The following is a 21,971-nucleotide window of genomic DNA, read 5'->3' on the forward strand; positions in this document are numbered from 1 at the left end:
CGAGGAGGCGACTGCCCACCAGCTCCTTAACTTCAGAGATGGTGAAGTTTCCTCCCCACAGCAGAATCCCCAGGCCGGAGGAACGGGAATCATTTCCCCCCCTGACCAGATCGATGGCCCGTGGGACCACGATCGCATAGTGGGCTTAACGCTACACACATTAATTCGACAGTCCATTCACCCTCCAGCTGGATCCTCATCTCAAGGGACTCTAAGGAAGAAAGTGCAGGGCTACAGGGAGAAGGCGGGGAAAGGCACTGAGTAAATTGCTCTGTTGGAGAGCCAGTGCAGAGACAATGGGCCGAATGGCCAACTCTGTGCTGTAAGAATTCAGTGATTCTCGAACAATCCGAAAGCATCAGTGACTCTGATCTCATTCTTCAAACACACAGCACTAACTGGGCAATGCTCAGCTGCTTGCAGCAGGTGGCTCCATAGCTCAGGGGTTAGAGCACTGGTCTTGTAAACCAGGGGTCGTGAGTTCAAATCTCACTGGGGCCTTAATGTATATGTTCAATCTTCATAAACTCACCATCAAACAGCAAAAAATTTTTATTCAAATATTGAACTGTTCCGATGCTGATCCTGGAGCAACAGATTCTCTCACTCTCCATTTCTCCTTCTGTTACAGCCCAACCTGCTCTCTCCCCTGTCTGTTCTCTCTCTCTCCCTCCTCTTCCCCCTCTCTCAGTAACCAGCGATTAAATGCGGGAATATTTTCGCACAGAAGGAGGCCATTCGGCCCATCATGCTGGCTGTCAAAGAGTTATTCTGTCTCATCCCATCTTCCAGCTCTTGCCAGTGAGACGGGAGATGAGGAGATTGTTTTTTACACAGTGAGTTGTTGTGATCTGGAATGCGCTGGCTGAAAGGGCGTTGGAAGCAGATTCAATGGAATTACACAGAAACAGGTAATTCGGCCCAGCAGGTCCGTACTGGAGTTACTGCTCCACAGGAGCCTCCTCCCACCCCTCTCCATCTCACCCCATCAACATATCCTTCGATTCCCTTCTCCCTCTTGTGTTTATCCAGCTTCCCCTTAAATGCATCGAGACTATTCACCTCAACCACTCCCAGTGGTAGCGAGTTCCACATTCTCAGCACTCTCTGGGGAAAGCAGTTTCTCCTGAATTGCTGATTTGAACAGCAAGTTTCAAACGGGAACTGGATAAATAGTGCAAAGGTAACATTTGCAGGCCTGTGGGGAAAGAGCAAGGGGGGGGATGTAGTGGGAGAAATTGGATAGGACCTCCAAAGAGACAGCAGGATGGGCTGAATGGTCTCCCTGTGGAACGTATTTTCATGTTTTTATTTTTAATTCTTATGATGTGGTGTCACTGGCAAGACCAACATTGTTACCCATCCCTAACTGACCTTGAGAAGGTGGTGGTGAGCTGAGGTCGTGGGTTCGGAAGGTGCTGTCGAAGGAGCCTTGGTGAGTTGCTGCAGTGCATCTTGTAGATGGTACACACTGCTGCCACTGTGGGGCAGGGGTGGAGGGTGTGAATGTTGAAGGTGGTGGATGGGGTGCTGATCAAGCGGGTTGCTTTGTCCTGGATGGTGTCGAGCTGCTTGAATGTTGTTGGAGCTGCACCCATCCAGGCAAGTGGAGAGTATTTCATCAAACCACTGACTTGTGCCTTGTAAACAGTGGACAGGCTTTGGGGAGTCAGGAGGTGAGTTAATCGCCATCGTGTTCCTAGCCTCTGACCTGCTCTTGTAGCCACAGTATTTATGTGCTTGGTTCAGTTCAGTTTCTGGCCAATGGTAACCCCCAGTGTGTTGATAATGGGGGGATTCAGTGATGACAATGCCATTCATTGAATGCCAAGGGGAGATGGGTAGATTCTCTCTTATTGAAGATGGTCATTTCCTGGCACTTGTGTGGTGTGAATGTTACTTGCCACTTATCAGCCCAAGCCTGAATGCTGTCCAGTTCTTGCTGCATATGGACATGGACTGTTTCAGTATCTGAGGTGTTACGAACGGTACTGAACATCATAGAATCACCAGTGAACATCCCTATTTCTGACCTTACGATGGAGGGCAGGTCATTGATGAAGCTGAAGATGGTTGGGCCTTGGACACTACCCTGAGGAATTCCCACAGTGATGTCCTGGGACTGAGAAGATTGACCTCCAACAAACACAACCATCTTCTTTTGTGCAAGGTGTGACTCCAACCAGCGGAGACTTTTCCCCCTGATTCCCATTGACTCCAGTTTGCCAGGGTTCCTTGATAACAGACTCGGTCAAATACTGCCTTGATATCCAGGGCGATCACTCTCAGCTCACATCTGGAGTTCAGCCCCTTTGTCCATGTTTGAACCAAGGCAGTAGTGAGTTCAGGATCTGAGTGGCCCTGGTGGGACTCAAACTGAGCGTCACTGTGGACAGCACCTGAGAGAGAGAGGGGGACAAGGAGAGAGGGGGTAAAGGGGGACAGAAGGACAGAGAGAGCGACAGAAGTGGGGGGACATGGAGAGAAATAGGGGGACAGAGAGAGAGGGGGACAGGGAGAGTGTGCAGCAGAGAGAGGGACAGAGAGAGAGACAGACAGACAGAGACAGAGGGAGGGACAGACATGGAGAAAGGAACAGAGACAGTCAGGCAACAGTAGGAAGGTGAATGTTTTTTGTGAATTTGAATTTCTCTGAAAATAAACAATAAATCTTGAATAATAAATCCTCCAAGATGAAATGATTCCCTCTCACTGCTCTGACACTGATTTACCTTCAAGTAGTTTTTTCCAGTCCACTTTTTCTGAATCGTTTTCCACTGGCCCAGCTTCATTCCCTAAAACTAAGTGGAGAACTGACCCATCTCTTGTTGGTTTGCTGCAAACTGCCCCAAGCTGCACTGCACCCTGGGGAAGAGTCATAAAGTTACACAGCACAGAAACAAGCCCTTCGGCCCATCCGTGCCGGCCATCAAGCACCTATCCATTCTCATCCCATTTTCCAGCACTTGGCCCATAGCTTTGTATGCTATGGCATTTCCAATGCTCATCTAAATACTTCTTAAATGTTGTGAGAATTCCAAAGTCCAACCAACTGCTGACAGAAAAAAATCCTCCTGATCTTTGTCATAAATGGGAGACTCTTTATTTTTAAACTGTGCTTCCCAGTTCTAGACTCCCCCACAAGGGGAACACCCTCCCACCATCCGCCTTGTCAAGTCCCCTCAGAATCCTGTATGTTTCAATAAGATCACCTCTCATTCTTCTGAATGCCAATGAATTTCGGCCCAAGCTGTTCAATCATTCCTCACAAGACAATTCCTTCATCCCAGGAATCAGCCGAGTCAACCTTCTCTGAACTGATTCCAATAAATCCAGGCCTGACCATTTCTCCACTTTCAAAGATGCCAAACACCTTAATATTTCCCTCTCACTCAGTTTATCCCATCCAATATTTCACACACCTCCTCAGTAACTACAATCGCTCCCCCTCTTTCATGAAGACAGATACAAAGTACTCATTAAGAACCATGCCACATTACCCACCTCCATACACACGTTCCCTTTTGAGTCCCTAATACTCTATCCTTAGTTATCCTCTTGTTCTCCATGTATTTGTAAAACATCTTTGCGTTTTCCTTCATTTTACTTGGTAATATTTTTTCTGGCCCTCTCTTTGCTTTCCTAATTTGTTTCTTAATTTCACCCCTGCACTTTCCTCACTCCTCTTGGCTTTCTGTGGTTTTGAGCTCTCGGTATCTAACATAAGCTTCACTTTTGTGCCTTACCCTACCCAGTTTGATCCTTGATATCCAAGGGGCTCGAGATTTGGGAGCCTTTTTGGCTTTGTGGCAAAATATTTGTTCTCAACCCTCACTAACTCTCACTGCTCTGACTCTCAATTACAGTCAGGTAGCTCCTTCCAATCCACTTTGCTAAACCCTCCCCTCCCTGATCTCCTCTGATGCCCTTGAAGGACCCTCACATCCTTCCTAATGTGTGGTGATCAGAACAGGATGCAATATTCTAGTTGTGGCCGAACCAGAGCTTTGTAAAGGTTCGGCATAACTTCCATGCTTTTGTACTCAACACCTCTATTTATGAAGCCTAAGATGCCACAGGTTTTGCTGACTACTCTCTCAATATGTCCTGCCACCTTCAAAGATGTATGCACATGCACGCCCACTTCACTCTGTTCCTGCACACTCCCGAGTACTGTGTCATTAAGTCTATATTGCCTCTCCCGATCCCTTCTGCCAAAATACATCACCTCATATTAGCCTGTATTAAATTCCATTTGCCACTTGTCTGCCCATTCTGCTTGCCTATCTATGTCCTGTTGCAGTCGAAGGTATCATCCTCACTGTTTGAAATTCCTCCAAGTTTGGTATCATTGGCAAAAATATTGAAACTTTATTCTGTGTTCCAACATCCACGTCATTTATACACATCAAAAGAAGCAGTGGTCCGAGAACTGATTCTTGGGGAACACTGCTATCTACCATCTTCCAGTCAGGAAAACAACTATTTACCACAACTCGCTCCTTTCAGTCCATTTGTCAATTTATGATCCAAGCTGACACTGGCCCTCCCATTCCACGAGCCTCAGTTTTGTTAACCAGACTTTTATGTGCGACTTTGTTAAACTCTTTCTTAAAATCCATATAAAGTTTATTGCATTCCCTTCAGCAACCTTCTCTGTTACTTCATCACACAGTTCAATTCGATTAGTGAAGTACTTTCTGCCTTTTACAAATAATTGCTGGCTTTTCCTAATTAACTCAAACCTCTCCAAATGAAAAAAGAACAAAGAAAAAAGAACAGTACAGCACAGGAACAGGCCATTTGGCCCTCCAAGCCTGCGCCAATCTTGATGCCTGCCGAAACTAAATCCTTCTGCATTTCCGGGGACCATATCCCTCTATTCCCATCCTATTCATGGATTTGTCAAGATGCCTTTTAAACATCGCTATCGTACCTGCTTCCACCACCTCGACCGGCAGCAAGTTCCAGGCACTCACCACCCTCTGTGTAAAGAACTTGCCTCGCACATCCCTTCTAAACTTTGCCCCTCTCACCTTAAACCTATGTCCCCTCGCAACTGACTCTTCCACCCTGGGATGAAGCTTCTGATTATCCACTCTGTCCATGCCACTCATAACTTTGTAAATCTCTCTCATGTCGCCCCTCCACCTCTGTCGTTCAGGTGAAAACAATCCGAGTTTATCCAATCTCTCCTCATAGCTAATGCCCTCCAGACCAGGCAACATCGTGATAAACCTCCTCTGTACCCTCTCCAAAGCCTCCAAGTCCTTCTGGTAGTGTGGGGACCAGAATTGCACGCAATATTCTAAGTGTGGCCTAACTAAAGTTCTGTACAGCTGCAGCATCACTTGCCAATTTTTATACTCTATGCCCCGACCGATGAAGGCAAACATGCCGTATGACTTCTTGACTACCTTATCCACCTGCGTTGCCACTTTCAGTGACCTGTGGACCTGTGCGCCCAGATCTCTCTGCCTGTCAATACTCCTAAGGGTTCTGCCATTTACTGTATACTTCCCACCTGCATTAGACCTTCTGAAATGCATTACCTCACATTTGTCCAGATTGAACTCCATCTGCCATTTCTCCGCCCAAGTCTCCAGCCCATCCATATCCTACTGTATCCTCTGACAATCCTCATCACTATCCGCAACTCCACCAACCTTTGTGTCATCCGCAAACTTACTAATCATTTTCCTCCAAATCATTTATACACAATACAAACAGCAAAGGTCCCAGCATTGATCCCTGTGGACACCACTAGTCACAGCTCACCATTCAGAAAAGCACCCTTCCACTGATACTCTCTGTCGTCATTGACTGAGCCAGTTCTGTATCCATCTTGCCAGCTCACCTCTGATCCTGTGTGACTTCACCTTTTGTGCCAGTCTGGCATGAGGGACCTTGTCAAAGTGCCTGTTGATTTTTTCTCTTTCAATTATTTATCCAATTCATCTTTTGAAAGCTACTATTGAATCTGTCTCCACCACACTATCAGACATTGCATTTCAAATATAAAGCATTCATGTGAAAAAAAAAACGTTTTTCTTCCTGTCACCTCTGTTTTCTTTGCCAATCACCTTCGATCTGTGCTCTCTGGTTAACAATCCTTCAGCCGTTGGAAACAATTTCTCTTTATTTCCTCTATCTAAAGCTTTCACAATTTTAAACACCTCGATCAAATCTCCTTTTAAGCTTCTCTGCTCTAAGGAGAACAATCCCATTTTTTCCAGTCTTTCAGTGTAACTGTAAAAATCTCATCCCTGGAACCGTTCCAGTAAATCTCTTCTGTACATTCACCAAAGCCTCCATGTCCTTCCTAAAGTGTTTTCCCCGAATTGGACACAATACACCAGCTGGGGACAAACTATTATTTTATACAGGTTTAGAATCACTTCCTGAATTTTATACTCTCGACCTCTGTTTATGAAGCTCAGTATCCCATCTGCTTTATTAACCCATCAGCAAAGAGGGAAATTCTAGCAGAACTATTGACCAGCTCCTTCCGACATGAATCCATGAGTCATAGAAACATAGAAAATAGGAGCAGGAGGAGGCCATTCAGACCTTCAGGCCTGCTCCGCCATTCACAAAAGATCATGGCTGATTGTCTAATACAGTACCCTGTTCCAGCTTTCTCCCCAGATCCCTTGATCCCGTTGGCATTAAGAAAAAATGTTATGTCATTCTTGAATGTAATTCATGAGTTAGCCTCCACAGCCTTCTGTATTAGAATTCCATAGTTTCAGCACATTCAGAGTGAAGAAGTTTCTCCTCATCTCAGTTCTAAATGGCATACCCCGTATCCTGAGACTGTGACTCCTGGTTCTGGAATCCCCAGTCATGAGGAACATCAGGAGAGTTTAGGGGAGTCCAGAGAGAACCCCGATCTTGTCATGTCTTTCAAACAGAAAACATTCAGTGCATTGGCAGTGAGATTAATAACGCCCTGAAGAAGACAGGAGGAGTCCATTCGGCCCCTCCAGCCTGTCCTGCCCATTCACTCAGGTCATGGCTGATTTGCTCCTTATCCACATCAAGCAGTCTCAGCTTTGTAAACGTAAATACCCTTTCCCAACAAATCTCTACCGACAACCAGGAATTAATGTCATTGCCTGTTAACACTGGAGAATTACTTCCATAAACCTCTCCGCCTCGCGACCTCTCATTCCTGCTTAAAGACGTTCCTTAAACTGACCTCTTTCACCAAGGTTTTGCTCATCAGCCTTAATCTCCCCTGATGTGGTTTGGTACCGAGAGGACTGGGAGCCAATGCAGGTGAGTTAGACTGAACGTGTTGGATGAGATGGACTTGGTGAGGGTTGGACATGGAAGCAGGGATTTGGAACATTTGACGGTGAGGGAAGGTGGAATTTGGGTGTCTGGTCAGCAGTGAATTGGAGGAAAGGAGTTAGGAATTGGCACAGTTGTAATTTTACCCGAGCAATTAACCATTATAGAATAAACAGGTAAACATTTACAGTGAAATAGCAGAGAGAAGATTTTCTTTTATTCTTTCAGGTGATGTGAGCGCCGTTGGCAAGATCAGCATTTGTTGCCCTTGACAACCTGCTGGGCCGTTTCAGAGGGCAGTTCAGAGTCAGCTCCATTGCTCTGGCTCCGTCGTCACATGCAGGCCAGACCAGGTAATGATGGCAGATTTCCTTTCCTGAATGGAATCAGCGAAGGAAATGTGTTTTTACAATAATCAATGATAGTTTCATGGCACCATTACAGAGACTAACTTTCAATTGCAGACTTCTGTTAATTAATTGTATTTAAATTCCAGCAGCTGCTATGGTTGGATATGAACCCCAGTCACTAGGCCATTGCGTTGGGTCTGGAATACTAGCCCAGTGATATTGCCACTATGCAACTGCTTCCCCAATGGACGTGTGCAGAGTCTGCCCCGAATATCACCCACAGTAGTTTCTAGGCTGCAACACTGAACGTAGTCCCGAATCAGAGACTCCAAGTTCACATTTTAACAGGGAAAGGGCAGAATCAGAGTGAAACAGGATTGCTTTTATCGCTGGATTCAGTGTCCGAGAGGTCTTTGCAAGAAAATGTCATTGACATTGAAATGAATGTGTTTTATCCACCATATTATTTACATCAGAGTCAAAGCTTCTGATGTAATGTGTTTGTTCAGGTGACTGCAACAAATAGCAATGATCAGGGGTATCACTGTGTCAGTGGAGACTTCTGCCTTCTATAAATCAGCACCCATTGGAATAGATCAGCTCAGAATGCCTGCTGAAGCTGTGGGTTACAGGCGAAAGAAGTCTCTGCTTGTCACTAAAATGGCATATCCAGTAATATATCAGGTAGAACGCATTTACCATCCTCTACTTGCAGCAATTGGAGTACCTGGGAAGCCAGTATCTCAGCTGTTAATGGTGTAAATCGATATTGACTGTGCTGCTGCACTCGGTATTATTTCTCACTGTGTGTTTTACACAGCCACCTGTTCTTTTCCAGCAATTTAATGACGGAATCTCCTCATTGTCTACTCTTTATTTCTTGCAGGAGTTGTATTATATCTTGAATGGTATTGTTTTAAGTAACTCTGGCATTGCTGCTGGATTATTCTTGTATTAGATGTATTTGAATGAGATATCTCGGTTAGGGTCAAGAATCAGAACTTCAGGAGCTTTTAACACTTTCATGATGTGGATCTAACCACTCCTGGAATATTTTTATGGTCTTTTGTCAGTGATTGATAATGAGACACCTCACAGTCTCAGTGTTTCAAGGGAACAGCACAATGTCCTCTTTCCCCAATATCATGGCTCAGTTTAACTGGGATTTCAATGTATTTGTTGGGTATCACTGTTATCAAATATTATTTCACTCTGTGTGTGTCTGACGTTGCTTCAGAGGTCTGGCTACTGAACTGAGTTTGCCGCTGACACTTTCACATCTCCTTCTCTGCTTCACTTTGGAACCTTCACTGTCACTGGACAGCACTGAAAAAAGGAATTGATGTGATATTTTGTTGGATTACACTCAGTTGGAATCATTTATCTGTAGATTACCAGCTGCAGCGCTGATGTTGGTGTTTTACCAATTAAATAATCACACATTTTAACGGTGTACTTTATAATTCCAGCAGAGGGAATTTGAATGAATGTGAAGTTTGTCTGGAAGAAGCTTTCGATCCTGATTATTACATGTATTGTAGCTGAAGTGAAGAGTGTAGGTGAACAGGTGGAGACTTGGATGCTCTGTAGGTGCAATAAATTAGTCACGGCAGTGTCACCATTGAGCAAACTCACTCTGAGAGTAGAATCATTGAACCTGGGGCAGGTGAAACGGAGAGAAACTGGGAGCTGAAGCTGTCTGTTGTCAGATTGCGTTCATTTTACTGTTAGATTTGATCCTCTGTGTTCATTTCTGTCAGCTCCTCATTTTGTTTTGTAGAAAGTTCCTATTCCTCACTTACTGACTGAATAAACATAATAGAATCAGTTCTTCAATGATGGTAATTCATTCTTTAAATACTGGACTTTAAAATCTCAGTGACTGCTGAGTTCAATAAAGAGCGAGGCTGATAACAGAAATATATTTAAATTTACATTTAATTGCCTGTACAAACTAAGTACATTGACTCTATTGTATAACCAATGAACTGTTCTCCAACACCAATAAACACAGGGATTATTGTTTAAATGTATTAATTGAGTTGTGTTACTGGGATCTAGAGATTAGATTTCCTCTAACACTCTGCTGCAGTCTCTCCCTGTGAATCTCAGCCTCTCCTCTCACTGTATTGAATCCTCAGTCTCCTCATACATTACTTCAGTTTATCCACTTTCCCAAACCATCTTCTCCTGTCTCTCCTCCAGCTCCAACATGTCCTTTTCCTTCTCTCCCTCCCGATCACACTCACTGGATCCACCTCCAACTGCTTCGTCCATCCTGATAGGAATAGAGGGACATAGGAGCAGGAGGAGGCCATTCAGCCCTTCAAGCCTGCTCTGCCATTCTAGATCATGGCTGATATGATCACTCAAACTCAGCACTGTAGTTTTCAACCATTTCCCATTTGGTAACAGTCCCTGTCGGTTCTCTGAACCCAGAGCAACAAACCAGCTGCACATCCCGCTCTGCCCAAACCTTCCCAACCAACAGTCTGGAGACAAATTCCCAATTAACCCATTGGATTCCATCTCTGTAAATCCCTTTCTCATTTCCCCACCGGTACTACATCCTCACTCAGTGCTTCCAGTCGATTCAGTGCTAACTTTATTCACTTTCTGTATCAATTTCCCAATTCATTATTAATAATTGTGTTTCAAACATTTCACTGTGACAAAGTACTGCCCAGGTCAATGAACCAGATTCCACTGTCCGATGCCCCAACAAAGCTAGAGATTTCAGGTCAGATCCTGTCAAACTGCTGCTTTGTCTCCAGGTCTTATCCGCAATTTCACTGCTTCCTTTTCTCTCTCTTCCAGTTAACTTGGTGGCGATTGTGATCCTGTCCCGAGGAAAGTGCGGTCTCTCCAAATGTATCACTGTCTACCTGGTGGGAATGGCAGTGGCTGATCTCCTGGTCGTTATCACTGAACCCATATTGCAAAGGACTGTTTCAATTTATTTCCCAGATTCATTCCTGAGAATTACTCCTGTGTGTTCTCTCATTACCATTCTGTGTTCTGCAGCCACAGTTGTTTCTGTCTGGCTCACAGTCACTTTCACCTTTGATCGATTTGTGGCCATTTGTTGTGAGAAGCTGAAAACAAAATATTGCAGCGAGAAAACGGCGGCTGTGGTTGTGGGAACGGTGAGTGTGCTGGGCTGTTTAGTGTCTCTCCCCTGCTACTTTACACAGGAACAAAATTACATGATTGATAATGTTCCCATGGGTTGTGTCTTTAAACTGAGCTTCTTTACCTCCCCCATATGGGCGGCTTTTGATTTATTTCTCCTCATATTAACCCCTTGTATCCCAGTCTTTCTGATTTTGCTGCTGAATGTTCTGACTGTCAGACGGATTTTATTATCCAGTAAAGTCCGCAGGGGATTCCGGGGCCACAGCAATGGAGAGAATCACAAGGACCCAGAGATGGAGAACCGCAGAAAATCAATTATTTTGCTCATCAGTATATCCGGCAGTTTTATACTGTTATGGGCGACACTGGTTGTGTTTGTCATTTACAGGCGAATTGCAGATATTCAGAAATATTCCTCCGACACTGACCCTCTCTTTATCACAGATCACACATCAAATATGCTGCAGCTTCTCAGTTCCTGCACCAACACGTGTATTTACGCTGTGACCCAGACTAAATTCAGACAGGAGCTGAAGAAGGCAGTGAAATACCCTCTCAATCTCATTGCTAAATTAGTCAAATCACAGAAAGAGCTGAAGGATTTCAAACACTGCAATTAATCCCATTCCATATTCCATTCCCTGCACTCTCCACAGGACTGAAAGTACATTTTATATTCACAGCTGGAGACCTGAAATGAATTTAAATCTGATTCTAAGATTATATTTCATTGATAATCTGACGTATTGAGGCGGGACTTGCTCAGCAGAAGATTCATGAATTGCTTCTCAAAAAGGCGTCATTGAAAAGCTCGGCTGGATTCAACTAAACCCACCCTGCTTCTCGCGCAAAATGGACCAAGCTGCAAATGACAGTGTTTGTGAGATGGCGAGAGAGGCAGGAACTGCAGTGAGACAGGGACACCAACAGATGGGGCTAGTGAGAGTGGCGGAAACTGCAGTGAGACAGGGACACCAAAATATGGCGATGGTGAAAGGGGAAGAAACTTGCAGTGAGACAGGGACACCAGCAGATGGAGATGGCGAGCGAGGCAGAAACTGCAGTGAGACAGGGACACTAAAAGGTGGAGATGGTGAGGGGCAGAAACTGCAGTGAGACAGGGACACCAGCAGATGGCGATGGCGAGCGAGGCAGAAACTGCAGTGAGACAGGGACACTGAAAGATGGAGATGGTGAGAGATGCAGAAACTGCAGTGAGACAGGGACACCAGCAGATGGAGATGGTGAGAGGGGGCTATAACTGCAGTGAGACATTGACACCAGGAGATGGAGATGTGAGAGTGGGCAGCAACTGCAGTGAGACTGGGACACAAGCAGATGACAATGGTGAGAGGGGGCAGTAACTGCAGTGAGACAGGCACACCAATAGATAGAGATAGTGAGAGGGCGATAGTAACTGCAGTAAGACTGGGACACCAGCAGATGGGGATAGTGAGAGGGGCAACAACAAAGAAACAGAGAAAATAGGAAAGCTCCAGCAGACCCCCAAAAGCATAAAATCAAAATACTGCTGATGCTGGCAATATTGAGCATTTCCAGCACTTTGTTTTTCTCTCAGCCCCGAAAACACACAGTCTTCTTTTCTGTATTTAGAAATGAATTTGACAATGACACATTTATATTTATTATTAGCTTCCTCTCTGGTTAAAGCTATTGTTGGAGAATTCCTCGTGCCAAAAGATTCTCTCTCTGCATCATCGACCCTGCAACTTTCAAAAAGATTCTCCTTGAGAATAAGAGAAATAAAATTGATGCAAACAAAGAAAAGGATTTTGAACATAAAACAAACACAGCAAGAGCCCAGGGCTCTTTCTCTCACTCGCTGACATCAACAATCTCTCAGTGACTTCCCATCTTACAAACACATCCCCCGATACAGAGCCAGAGAATGGGAAGTGATTGGAAATGTGTGAGAGAGTTTTTGGAGCTGAGTACCTGCCCATTGCCCTGTTTATCCAGGTTAACAGAGCCAGCTCTGAGCAGAGACATGACAAGGAGCTGCTTCCTGATGACCTGCAAACTTTTCACTCCAAACCCCATTGTGGATAACATTGCTGCAATTTGCAGACAGACATTTGCAGCAATCATTCTGTTCCCAGAAACTGTGAAATTCTATCTTTAAACGGAGATGAAGATGCAAACGTTTAATCACTGCCCCAGCATTAAAGTTAACTAAAAATCAAGACACCCTCAAGGGTGGGAGATGGGGTTGTGGGGAGTAGCTTCTCTCCAGGGGCTGGGAGCTGGGCAGTGACTAAACACTGCAGACCCCCCCCCCACCCCAGAGGCTGTGTTTCTACCTCTGTGTTTACCCTGTCATTTCCAGCTGTTTCACTCTCTCTCTCTCTTGTTCTCCCTCTATTTCTCTGTCTGTCTCTCTATATTTATTTCTACTTCATTGTAAAAACAATGAAGGATAGAGAGAGAAATCCACAATATCGGCCATTTAATTCCTGCTTCGCAGAAGCATTCAACAATCAGTGAATTAATTTTTAAAGTGGTCGTCACTGTTGCAATGTTGGAAATGCCGCAGGCCATTTGTGCACACAAGATCCCATAAACAGCAGTTTGATAACAGACAGCGACGCCTCCTCTTCCCCTCTGATTCCTATGATTCCCTCACTCTCCTGAGTCTATCTCTCTTCTGTTACTCTCATTCGGAGAGACAGATGGAGAGAAAGAGAGAAACAGAGAAATCCACTCTCAGGACCTCAATCTCCATTCAAATGGCTGCTGCACATTTCATTTGAGCCTCAAATTCACGGCACTGCCCAAAACACCCGCATCATTCCACAATTATACCGGCTTCAAGCTCAGGCCATTAATTCCAGGCCTTCTGGAGAGCTTTGCAAACAATGAATTCACTTTTAAAGTGCAGTCACTGTTACAATGCAAGGAATTCTGGGGGCAAGCAGTGCACAGCAAGATCCCACTTCAAAATTCAGTTTACCCAGATTTGATTGTGGATTTCTCTCTCTCTGTCTTTCTCCATCTTTCTCTCCCTTCCCTACCCCACCCACACAGCAAAATCCCACAGGCTTCAATATGATAATATGCAAATAATCTGTTTATTGATGTTAGTTGAGGGATCCCAGAGAGAGGAACATTCCTGCAGTTTGTAAATCTCAAACACCCCTCCCCCTGACCTTCTCCTGCTCTCCCCTACCCACCCCATCCATATTTGTTTTTTTTTCTGGATCCCGGATTTAATCTTGATTGAAGCCTCCTCTGAAGTGTTTCTGTCACTGTTTAAAATAACCACATGTCACATTGTGGCACCGATTGATTAATGGTTAAAATTGAGAAAGTGTGGAGGAGAGAAAAGCAGAGGAAGATGGAGATAAACAGCTAGAAATCCACACTCAGACCCTCAGTAACCTGAATATAAAGGTGTCCTAATTGTTGTCCTGTAGGAAATGCCGCAGGGCACTTGATGCACAGCAAGATCCCACAGGTAGCAATGTGATAACAGCCAGATTTCCCCTCAGTCTCCAGCAAGGGCAAAACTCCCTCTTTAAACTGGAAACAAGCTGCTGATTCTGTCTCACCATTTCAAATAAGGACAAATCACATTGCTGTGTGTGGCATGTTTTTTATTTCTTAAAGATTCAAATGGAGAAGGCGAGTGTGAAGCAGAGACAGAGAAGAGAAAGCATTGGGGGTGGGAGAGATAGAGACACAGGGAATGAATGTGGAGACAGAGAGAAAGCTAACCTCAGAACTACAGTAAAATGAATTAAAATGGGCACCCTGCATCTTATTTAACTGTAAGCTTCATTGCATTGCCCAAAACAGCAGCAAACATCACAGACAGGGCTGTAAGGAGCAAGTGGCAAATGGGGCTCCCTCCTGCAGCTGCTCCTTTAACCCCAGGCTTTCAACCTGTTTAAAACACCAGGGCCCCAATCCAACGGGGACTAGTTAACCCAGGGCCCCAGAGAGGAAATTAAACCTCAGGCTAATAAACGGACACAACTCACGTTTGTGTGGGGAGTTGGGTGCAGCTTGTGGACAAGGCCTCAGTCCATCCCATCTGGAGGAAGCTCCTGTCCAAGGATTCCCCGTCCCAGACTTTCCCTCTTTTCATCTTCACGATGCAGTTTTCAGAATGAAAATCCCTAAGGCAACAGAGAGAAAATTAATTAAAAGGCATTCGAAAACAAAATAGCATAGCAAGAGCCCAGGAATTCCCCTCGGTGACACAGACAATCTCTCAGCAACACCCTAATACAAACAAATCACAATTAATAAGCCAGAGACTAAAAGGGTTGAGACAGTTCCCTCCACCAGTGTGTGTCTGTGTGTCTGTCTCTTTATCTCTCTCCGTGTCTCTGTATCTCTCTCTCTCTGTTCCTATTTCATTCGCCCCTGTGTCCTTTTCTGTTCATACCAGTTTCTTCCCCTCTATTTCATGTACAATCTTTATAGAAATGAGCTTTGAAATATTACTGTCTCTCCATTTAAAACAACAACAAATCACTGTCTTTGTTTGTTACTATTAAAGGTTTAAATAGAGAGACATGGGGAAAGAAAGCTGAAGAGAGACAGAGAGAGAAATTTAAACTCAGAACTTCAGTTAAAATGAATTGAAATGAATTGGAAGCATTTGACTCACAATGAATTAATTTTTAAAGTGGTCGTCACTGTGACAATGTTGGAAACACTGCAGACCATTTGTGCACAGCAAGATCCCACAAGCAGCAGTGTGATAACAGCCAGCTACCCCTGTCTCCCTCTGATTCCCTCTATATTTTCCTCATTCTCCTGCATCTCTTTTATTCCTGTTCCTCTCTTTCAGAGAGAGAGAGGGACAGGGAGAGAGAGGGACAGAGAGAGAGCGAGAAAGAAATAGGGGCACAGAGAGAGAGGGGGCAGGGAGAGAGAGAGTGGCACAGAGAGGGACGGAGAGAGTTAGACAGACAGAGACAGAGGGAGGGAGGGAGACAGAGAATGGGACAGAGACAGTCAGGCACCAGTAGGAAGGTGAATGTTTTTTGTGAATTTGAATTTCTCTGAAAATAAACAATAAATCTTGAACAATAAAGCCTCCGAGATGAAATGATTCAATCTCACTGCTCTGACACTGATTTACCTTCAAGTAGCTTTTTCCAGTCCACTTGTTCTGAATCGACTTCCACTGGCCCAGCTTCATTCCCTAAAACTAAGTGTAGAACTGACCCATCTCTTGTTGGCCTTGCTACATACTGACCCAACCTCCACTGCTCCCTGGGGAAGAGTCATAGAGTTACACAGGACAGAAACAGGCCCTTCAGCCCATCGTGTCTGTGCCGGCCATCAAGCACCTGTCTATTCTAATCTAATTTTCCAGCACTTGGACCATAGCCTTGTATGCTGTGGCATTTCTAGTGCTCATCTAAATACTTCTTAAATGCTGTGAAAATTCCAATGTCTAACCAGCCGCTGACGCAAAAAAATCCTCCTCAGCTTTGTTATAAATGGGAGACTCTCTATTTTTAAACTGTGCCCCCTAGTTCTAGACTCCCCCACAAGGGGACATTCTCCCAGCATCCGCCCTGTAAAGTCCCCTCAGAATCTTGTATGTTTCAATAAGATCACCTCTCATTGTTCGAAACGCCAATGAGTTTCAGCCCAACCTGTTCCACCATTCCTCACAGGACAACTCCTTCATCCCAGGAATCAACCGTGTCAACCTTCTCTGAACTGTTTCCAATGCATCCAGGCCTGACCATTTCTCCACATTCAAAGATGCCAAACACCTTAATATTTCCCTCTCACTCAGTTTATCGCATCCAAAATTTCACACACCTCCTCTTTAACTACAATGTCTGCATCGCTCCCCCTCTTTCATGCAGACTGACCGAAAGTACTCATTAAGAACCATCTCCCACCTCCATACACACGTTCCCTGTCTGGTCCCTAATACTCTATCCTTAGTTATCCTCCTGTTCTTCATGTATTTAGAAACATCTTTGCGTTTTCCTTCATTTTACTCGGTAATATTTTTTCTGGCCTTCTCTTTGCTTTCCGAATTTGCTTCTTAATTTCACCCCTGCAATTTCTTCACCCCTCTCAGCTTTCTGTGGTAATTGAGCTCTCGTAATCTGACAGAAGCATCCCTTTTGTGCCTTATCCTACCCGATTTGCTCCTTGATATCCAAGGGGCTCCAGATTTGGGAGTCTCACCCTTTCTGTCTTCGTGGGAAAATATTTGTTCTCAACCCTCAGTGACTCTCACTGCTCTGACACTCATTTACTTTCAGGTAGCTGTTTCCAATCCACTTTGCGAAACCCTCCCCTCCCTGGATCTAGCATCTCCTCTGATGCCCCTGAAGGACCCTCACATCTTTCCTTATGTGTAGTGACCAGAAATGGATGCAATATTCTAGTTGTGGCCTAACCAGAGCTTTGTAAAGGTTCAGCATATCTTCCATGCTTTGGTCTGGGGAGGCAGTGGCGTACTGGTGTTGTCATTGGACTAGTGATCCAGAGACCCAGGTATTGTTCTGGGGCCACGTGTTCGAATCCCACCACAGGCGAAAGTGGTATTTGAAATCAATTAATAAATCTGGAATTTAAAGCTAGTTTAATGATGGTCGTGAAACCATTGTCGATTGTTATATAAACCCATCTGGTTCACTAATGTCTTTTCGGGAAGGAGATCTGCTGGCCTACATGTGACTCCTGATCCATAGCAATGTGGTTTACTCTTACATGCCCTCTGAATTCAGTTGGCATGGGCAATTAATGCTGGCTGGCCTGCGACGCACACATCCCATGAAAGAACAAACAAAAACTCAACACCTCTATTTATGAAGCCTAAGATGCCACTTGTTTTGCTGACTAATCTGTCCTGCCACTTTCAAAGATGTATGTATTTGCACATGTCACTCTATCCCTGCACACTCCCTAGAACTGTGCCATTAAGTCTATATTGCCTCTCTCTATCCCTTCTCTCACAATACATAACCTCACATTTGCCTGTATTAAATTCCATCTGCCACTTGTCTGCCCATTCTGCTCGCCTATCTATGCCCTGTTGCAGTCGATTGGTATCGTCCTCACTGTTTGAAATTCTCCAGGTTGGTACATCGGCAAAAATATTGAAATTTTACTCGATGTTCCAGCATCCAAGTCATTTATACACATCAAAAGAAGCAGTGGTCTGAGCACTGACTCTTGGGGAACACTGCTATCTACCATCTTCCAGTCTGGAAAACAACTATTTACGACAACTCGCTGTTTTCTGTCCATTTGCCAATTTATGATCCAAGCTGACTCTGGTCCTCCTATTCAATGAGCCTCAGTTTTGTTAACCAGACTTTATGTGTGACTTTGTCAAGCACTTTCCCTTCACCAACCTTCTCTGTTACTTCATCAAACAATTCAATTCGATTAGTCAAGTACATTCTGCCTTTTACAAATCCATGCTGCCTTTTCCTAATTAACTCAAACCTCCCCAAATGCCTGTTGATTTTTTCTCTTTCATTACAAGACTGGCGGGAGGGTTGAGGGGAGTCCAGAGAGAAGCCCGACCTGGTCAGCTTTTTTCAAACAGAAAACCATCAATGTATTGGCAGTGATATCAATAAGGCCCTGAAGAAAACATGCAGAGGCCATTCGGCCCCTCGAGCCTGTCCTGCCCATTCAAGCAAGCCCTGGCTGATTTGCTCCTTCTCCACATCAAGCAGTCTTTGCTTCCTCAACGTTAATACCCTTTCCTAACAAATCTCTATCGACAACCAGGAATTAATGTTACTGTCTGTTAATACTGGAGAATTCCTTGCATAAACCTCTCCGACTCTCTACCTCTCATTCCTGCTTAAAGACGTTCCTTAAAACGAACCAGGTAAATATTTACAGTGAAATAGCGGAGAGAAGATTTTCTTTTATCCTTTAATGTGATCTGAGCTCCGCTGGCAAGGTCAGCATTTGTTGCCCTTGACAGCCTGTTGGGCCGTTTCAGAGGGCAGTTGAGAGTCAGCTCCATTGTTCTGGCTCTGTCGTCACATGTAGGCCAAACCAGGTAGTGATGGCAGATTTCCTTTTCTGAAAGGAATCAGCCAACCGATTGTTTTTACAACAATCACTGATAGTTTCACAGCACCATTATACAGACTAGCTTTCAATTGAAGACTTCTGATAATTAATTGAATTTAAATTCCAGCAGCTGCCATGGCAGGATTTGAACCCCCGTCAACGGGTCATTGGGCTGGGCCTCTGGATTACAAGCCCAGTGATATTATCACGATGCGACTGCTTCCCCAATGGACGTGTACAGTGTTTGCCCCCGAATATCACCCGCAGTAGTTTCCCGGCTGTAACGCTGAACGTGGTCCCAAATCAGAGACTCAAAGTTCATATTTTAACTGGGAAAGCAGAAACAGAGTGAAACAGGTTTGCTTTTGTCCCTGGATTCAGTGTCCACTGCAGACATTTCAGTTACATTTACAATGGAAACTCCAGGAGTGAACAAGGTCAATACGATAACATGCAAAATATAAATGACGCCACAAATAATTGCAGCATCTGTCCAGTATGAGTATAGATTTCAGGTTTATTCCCGAGAGAGGTCTTTGGAAGAAAAGGTCATTGACATTGAAAGGATTGTGTTTTATCCACCACACTATTTACATCAGAGTCAAAGATGCTGATGTAATGTGTTTGTTCAGGTGAGTGTAACTAATATTAATGATCAGGGGTCTTACCATGTCAGTGGAGACTTATTCCCTATATAAATTAGGTCTCATTGGAATGGATCAGCTCAGAGTGCCTGCTGGAGCTGTGGGTTCCAGGCTAACAGAAGTCTCTGCTCCTCACCGAAATGGGATATCCAGTAATCCGTCAGATAGAAGACATTTACTATCCTGTAATTGCAGCAATTGGAGTACCTGGTAAGCCAGTATTTCAGCTGTTAATGGTGCAAGTCGATGTTAACTGTGCTGCTGCATTCAGTATTATTTCTCACTGTGTGTGTTACATAGTTACCTGTTCTTTTCCAGCAAGTTACCATTGGAATCTCCTCATTGACTACACTTTCAGTCTTGCAGGATTTGTATGATGTCTTGAGTGGTATTGTTTTAAGTAATCATGGTACCCTGCTATTATTGCTGGATTATTCTCTGTATTGAATGTAGTGAATGAAATATCTCAGGTAGGATCAAGAGTCAGACCATCAGGAGTATTTAACAGTTTAATGATGTGGATCTAACCAGTCCTGGAACATTTTTATGAAATTTGTTTCAGTGATTGACAATGAGACATCTCACAGACTCAGTGTTACAAGGGGACAGCACAATGTCCTCTCTCCCCAATAACATGGCTCACTTTAACTGGGATTTCAATTTATTTATTGCTTATCAGTATTATCAAATATTATTTCATTCTGTGTGTGTCTGACGTTGCTTCAGAGGTCTGGCTACTGAACTGAGTTTGCTGCTGACACTTTCACATCTCCCTCTCTGCTTCACTGTGGAGCCTTCACTCTCACTAGACTACATTGTAAAATAGAAAGTATTGATGTCATGATCTACTGGTTTACACTCTAACAGTTGGATTCAAAAGTCTTTTCATTTATCTTGAGATTATTAGCTGCAGCGCTGATGTTGGTGTTTTATTAATTAAACATTCCCACATTCTAACGGTGTATTTTGCCATTAAATTATTCATATCAGTGTCACCATTGAACAAACGGACTCTGAGAATAGAGTCATTGAACCTGGGGCTGGTGAAAAGAACACAGGTGCAGAATGTCAGGAATAAATTTATGTGAAAAGCAGCATTAAGTAACATTTGCTGGGTGTGAGTACTCCAGAGAGATAGGGGAGGAGAAAAGAAGCAGGGAGAACGACATCGAAGGAAAGAGATAAGCAGAAGTAAAGAGAAAGAGAAAGAAGCAGCAGTGTAAATAATTCACTGTCATAAAGTGCTGGAATGTCCAGAACAATTAGTGAGAAAAACTGTGAGTTGAAGTTGTCTGTTGTCAGATTGCATTCATTTTCCTGTTGGACTTGATCCTCTGTGTTCATTTCTGTCAGCTCCTCATATTGTTTTGGAGAAAGTTCCTATTCCTTACTTATTGACTGAATAAACATAATAGAATCAGTTCTTCACTGATTGCAATTCGTTGCTAAAACACTGCACTTTAAAATCTCTGCGACTGCTGAGTTCAATAAAGAGCGAGGTTGAAATCAGAAATACATATAAATTTAATTGCCTGTACAAACTAAATATATTGACTATATTGTATAACCAATGAACTGTTCTCCAACACCAATAACCACAGGATTATTGTTTAAATGTATTAATTGAGTTGTATTACTGGGATCTATAGATTAGATTTCCTCTAACACTCTGCTGCAGTCTCTCCCTGTGAATCTCAGCCTCTCCTCTCACTGTATTGAATCCTCAGTCTCCTCATCCATTACTTCAGTTTATCCACTTTCCCAAACCATCTCCTCCCCTCTCCCCTCCAGCTCCAACATGTCCTTTTCCCTCACTCCCTCCCAATCTCACTCACTGGATCCACCTCCAGCTGCCTCGTCCATCCTAATAGCAATAGAGGAACATCGGAGCAGGAGGAGGCCGTTCAGCCCTTCAAGCCTGCTCTGCTATTCTAGATCATGGCTGATATGAACACTCAAACTCAGCGCTGCAGTTTCCAGCCTTTTCCCATTTGGTAACAGTCCCTGTCGGTTCTCTGAACCCAGAGCAACAAACCAGCTGCACATCCCGCTCTGCCCAAACATTCCCAACGAACAGTCTGAGACAAATTCCCAATTAACACATTGGATTTCATCTCTGTAAAACCCTTTCTCATTTCCCCACCAGTACTGCATCCTCACTCAGTACTTCCAGTCGATCCAGTGCTGACTTTATTCACTTTCTGTATCAATTTCCCAATTCATTATTAATAATTGTGTTTTCAAACATTTCACTGTGACAAAGCACTGCCCAGGTCAATGAATCAGGTTCCACTGTTCAATGCAGCAACAAAGCTATCAATATCAGCCCAGATCCTGTCAAACTGCTGCTTTGTCTCCATGTCTGATCAGTAATTTCTCTGCTTTCTTTTCGCTCTCTTCCAGTTAACTTGGTGGCGATTGTGATCCTGTCCCGAGGAAAGTGCGGTCTCTCCAAATGTATCACTGTCTACCTGGTGGGAATGGCAGTGGCTGATCTCCTGGTCGT

General features: G+C 44.1%; 1 protein-coding gene and 1 non-coding gene across 2 annotated transcripts; both read left to right on the top strand.

Moving 5' to 3' along the window:
* Window positions 1-428: 428 nt before the first annotated feature.
* trnat-ugu (transfer RNA threonine (anticodon UGU)) lies at window positions 429-501 on the top strand. The gene has a single exon. It is a non-coding gene; the product is annotated as a tRNA-Thr (tRNA).
* Window positions 502-8,306: 7,805 nt separating this feature from the next.
* On the top strand, window positions 8,307-11,401 carry LOC137352865 (probable G-protein coupled receptor 139). The gene is made up of 2 exons (XM_068018716.1): window positions 8,307-8,370; window positions 10,458-11,401. Exons 1-2 carry the CDS (start codon window positions 8,307-8,309, stop codon window positions 11,399-11,401), a joined length of 1,008 nt encoding a protein of 335 aa, XP_067874817.1.
* The last annotated feature ends 10,570 nt before the right edge of the window (window positions 11,402-21,971 follow it).

Source organism: Heterodontus francisci, chromosome 39 (assembly GCF_036365525.1).
Source record: "Heterodontus francisci isolate sHetFra1 chromosome 39, sHetFra1.hap1, whole genome shotgun sequence".
Classification (NCBI taxonomy): domain Eukaryota; kingdom Metazoa; phylum Chordata; class Chondrichthyes; order Heterodontiformes; family Heterodontidae; genus Heterodontus; species Heterodontus francisci.

Bases quoted from the DNA above. Each gene is read 5' to 3' on its own strand.
- LOC137352865 (XM_068018716.1), top strand. From the start codon at position 8,307: ATGGCATATCCAGTAATATATCAGGTAGAACGCATTTACCATCCTCTA. The intron at 8,371-10,457 runs TACCTGGGAAGC...CTTTTCTCTCTC, and splicing joins TCTACTTGCAGCAATTGGAG to TTCCAGTTAACTTGGTGGCG.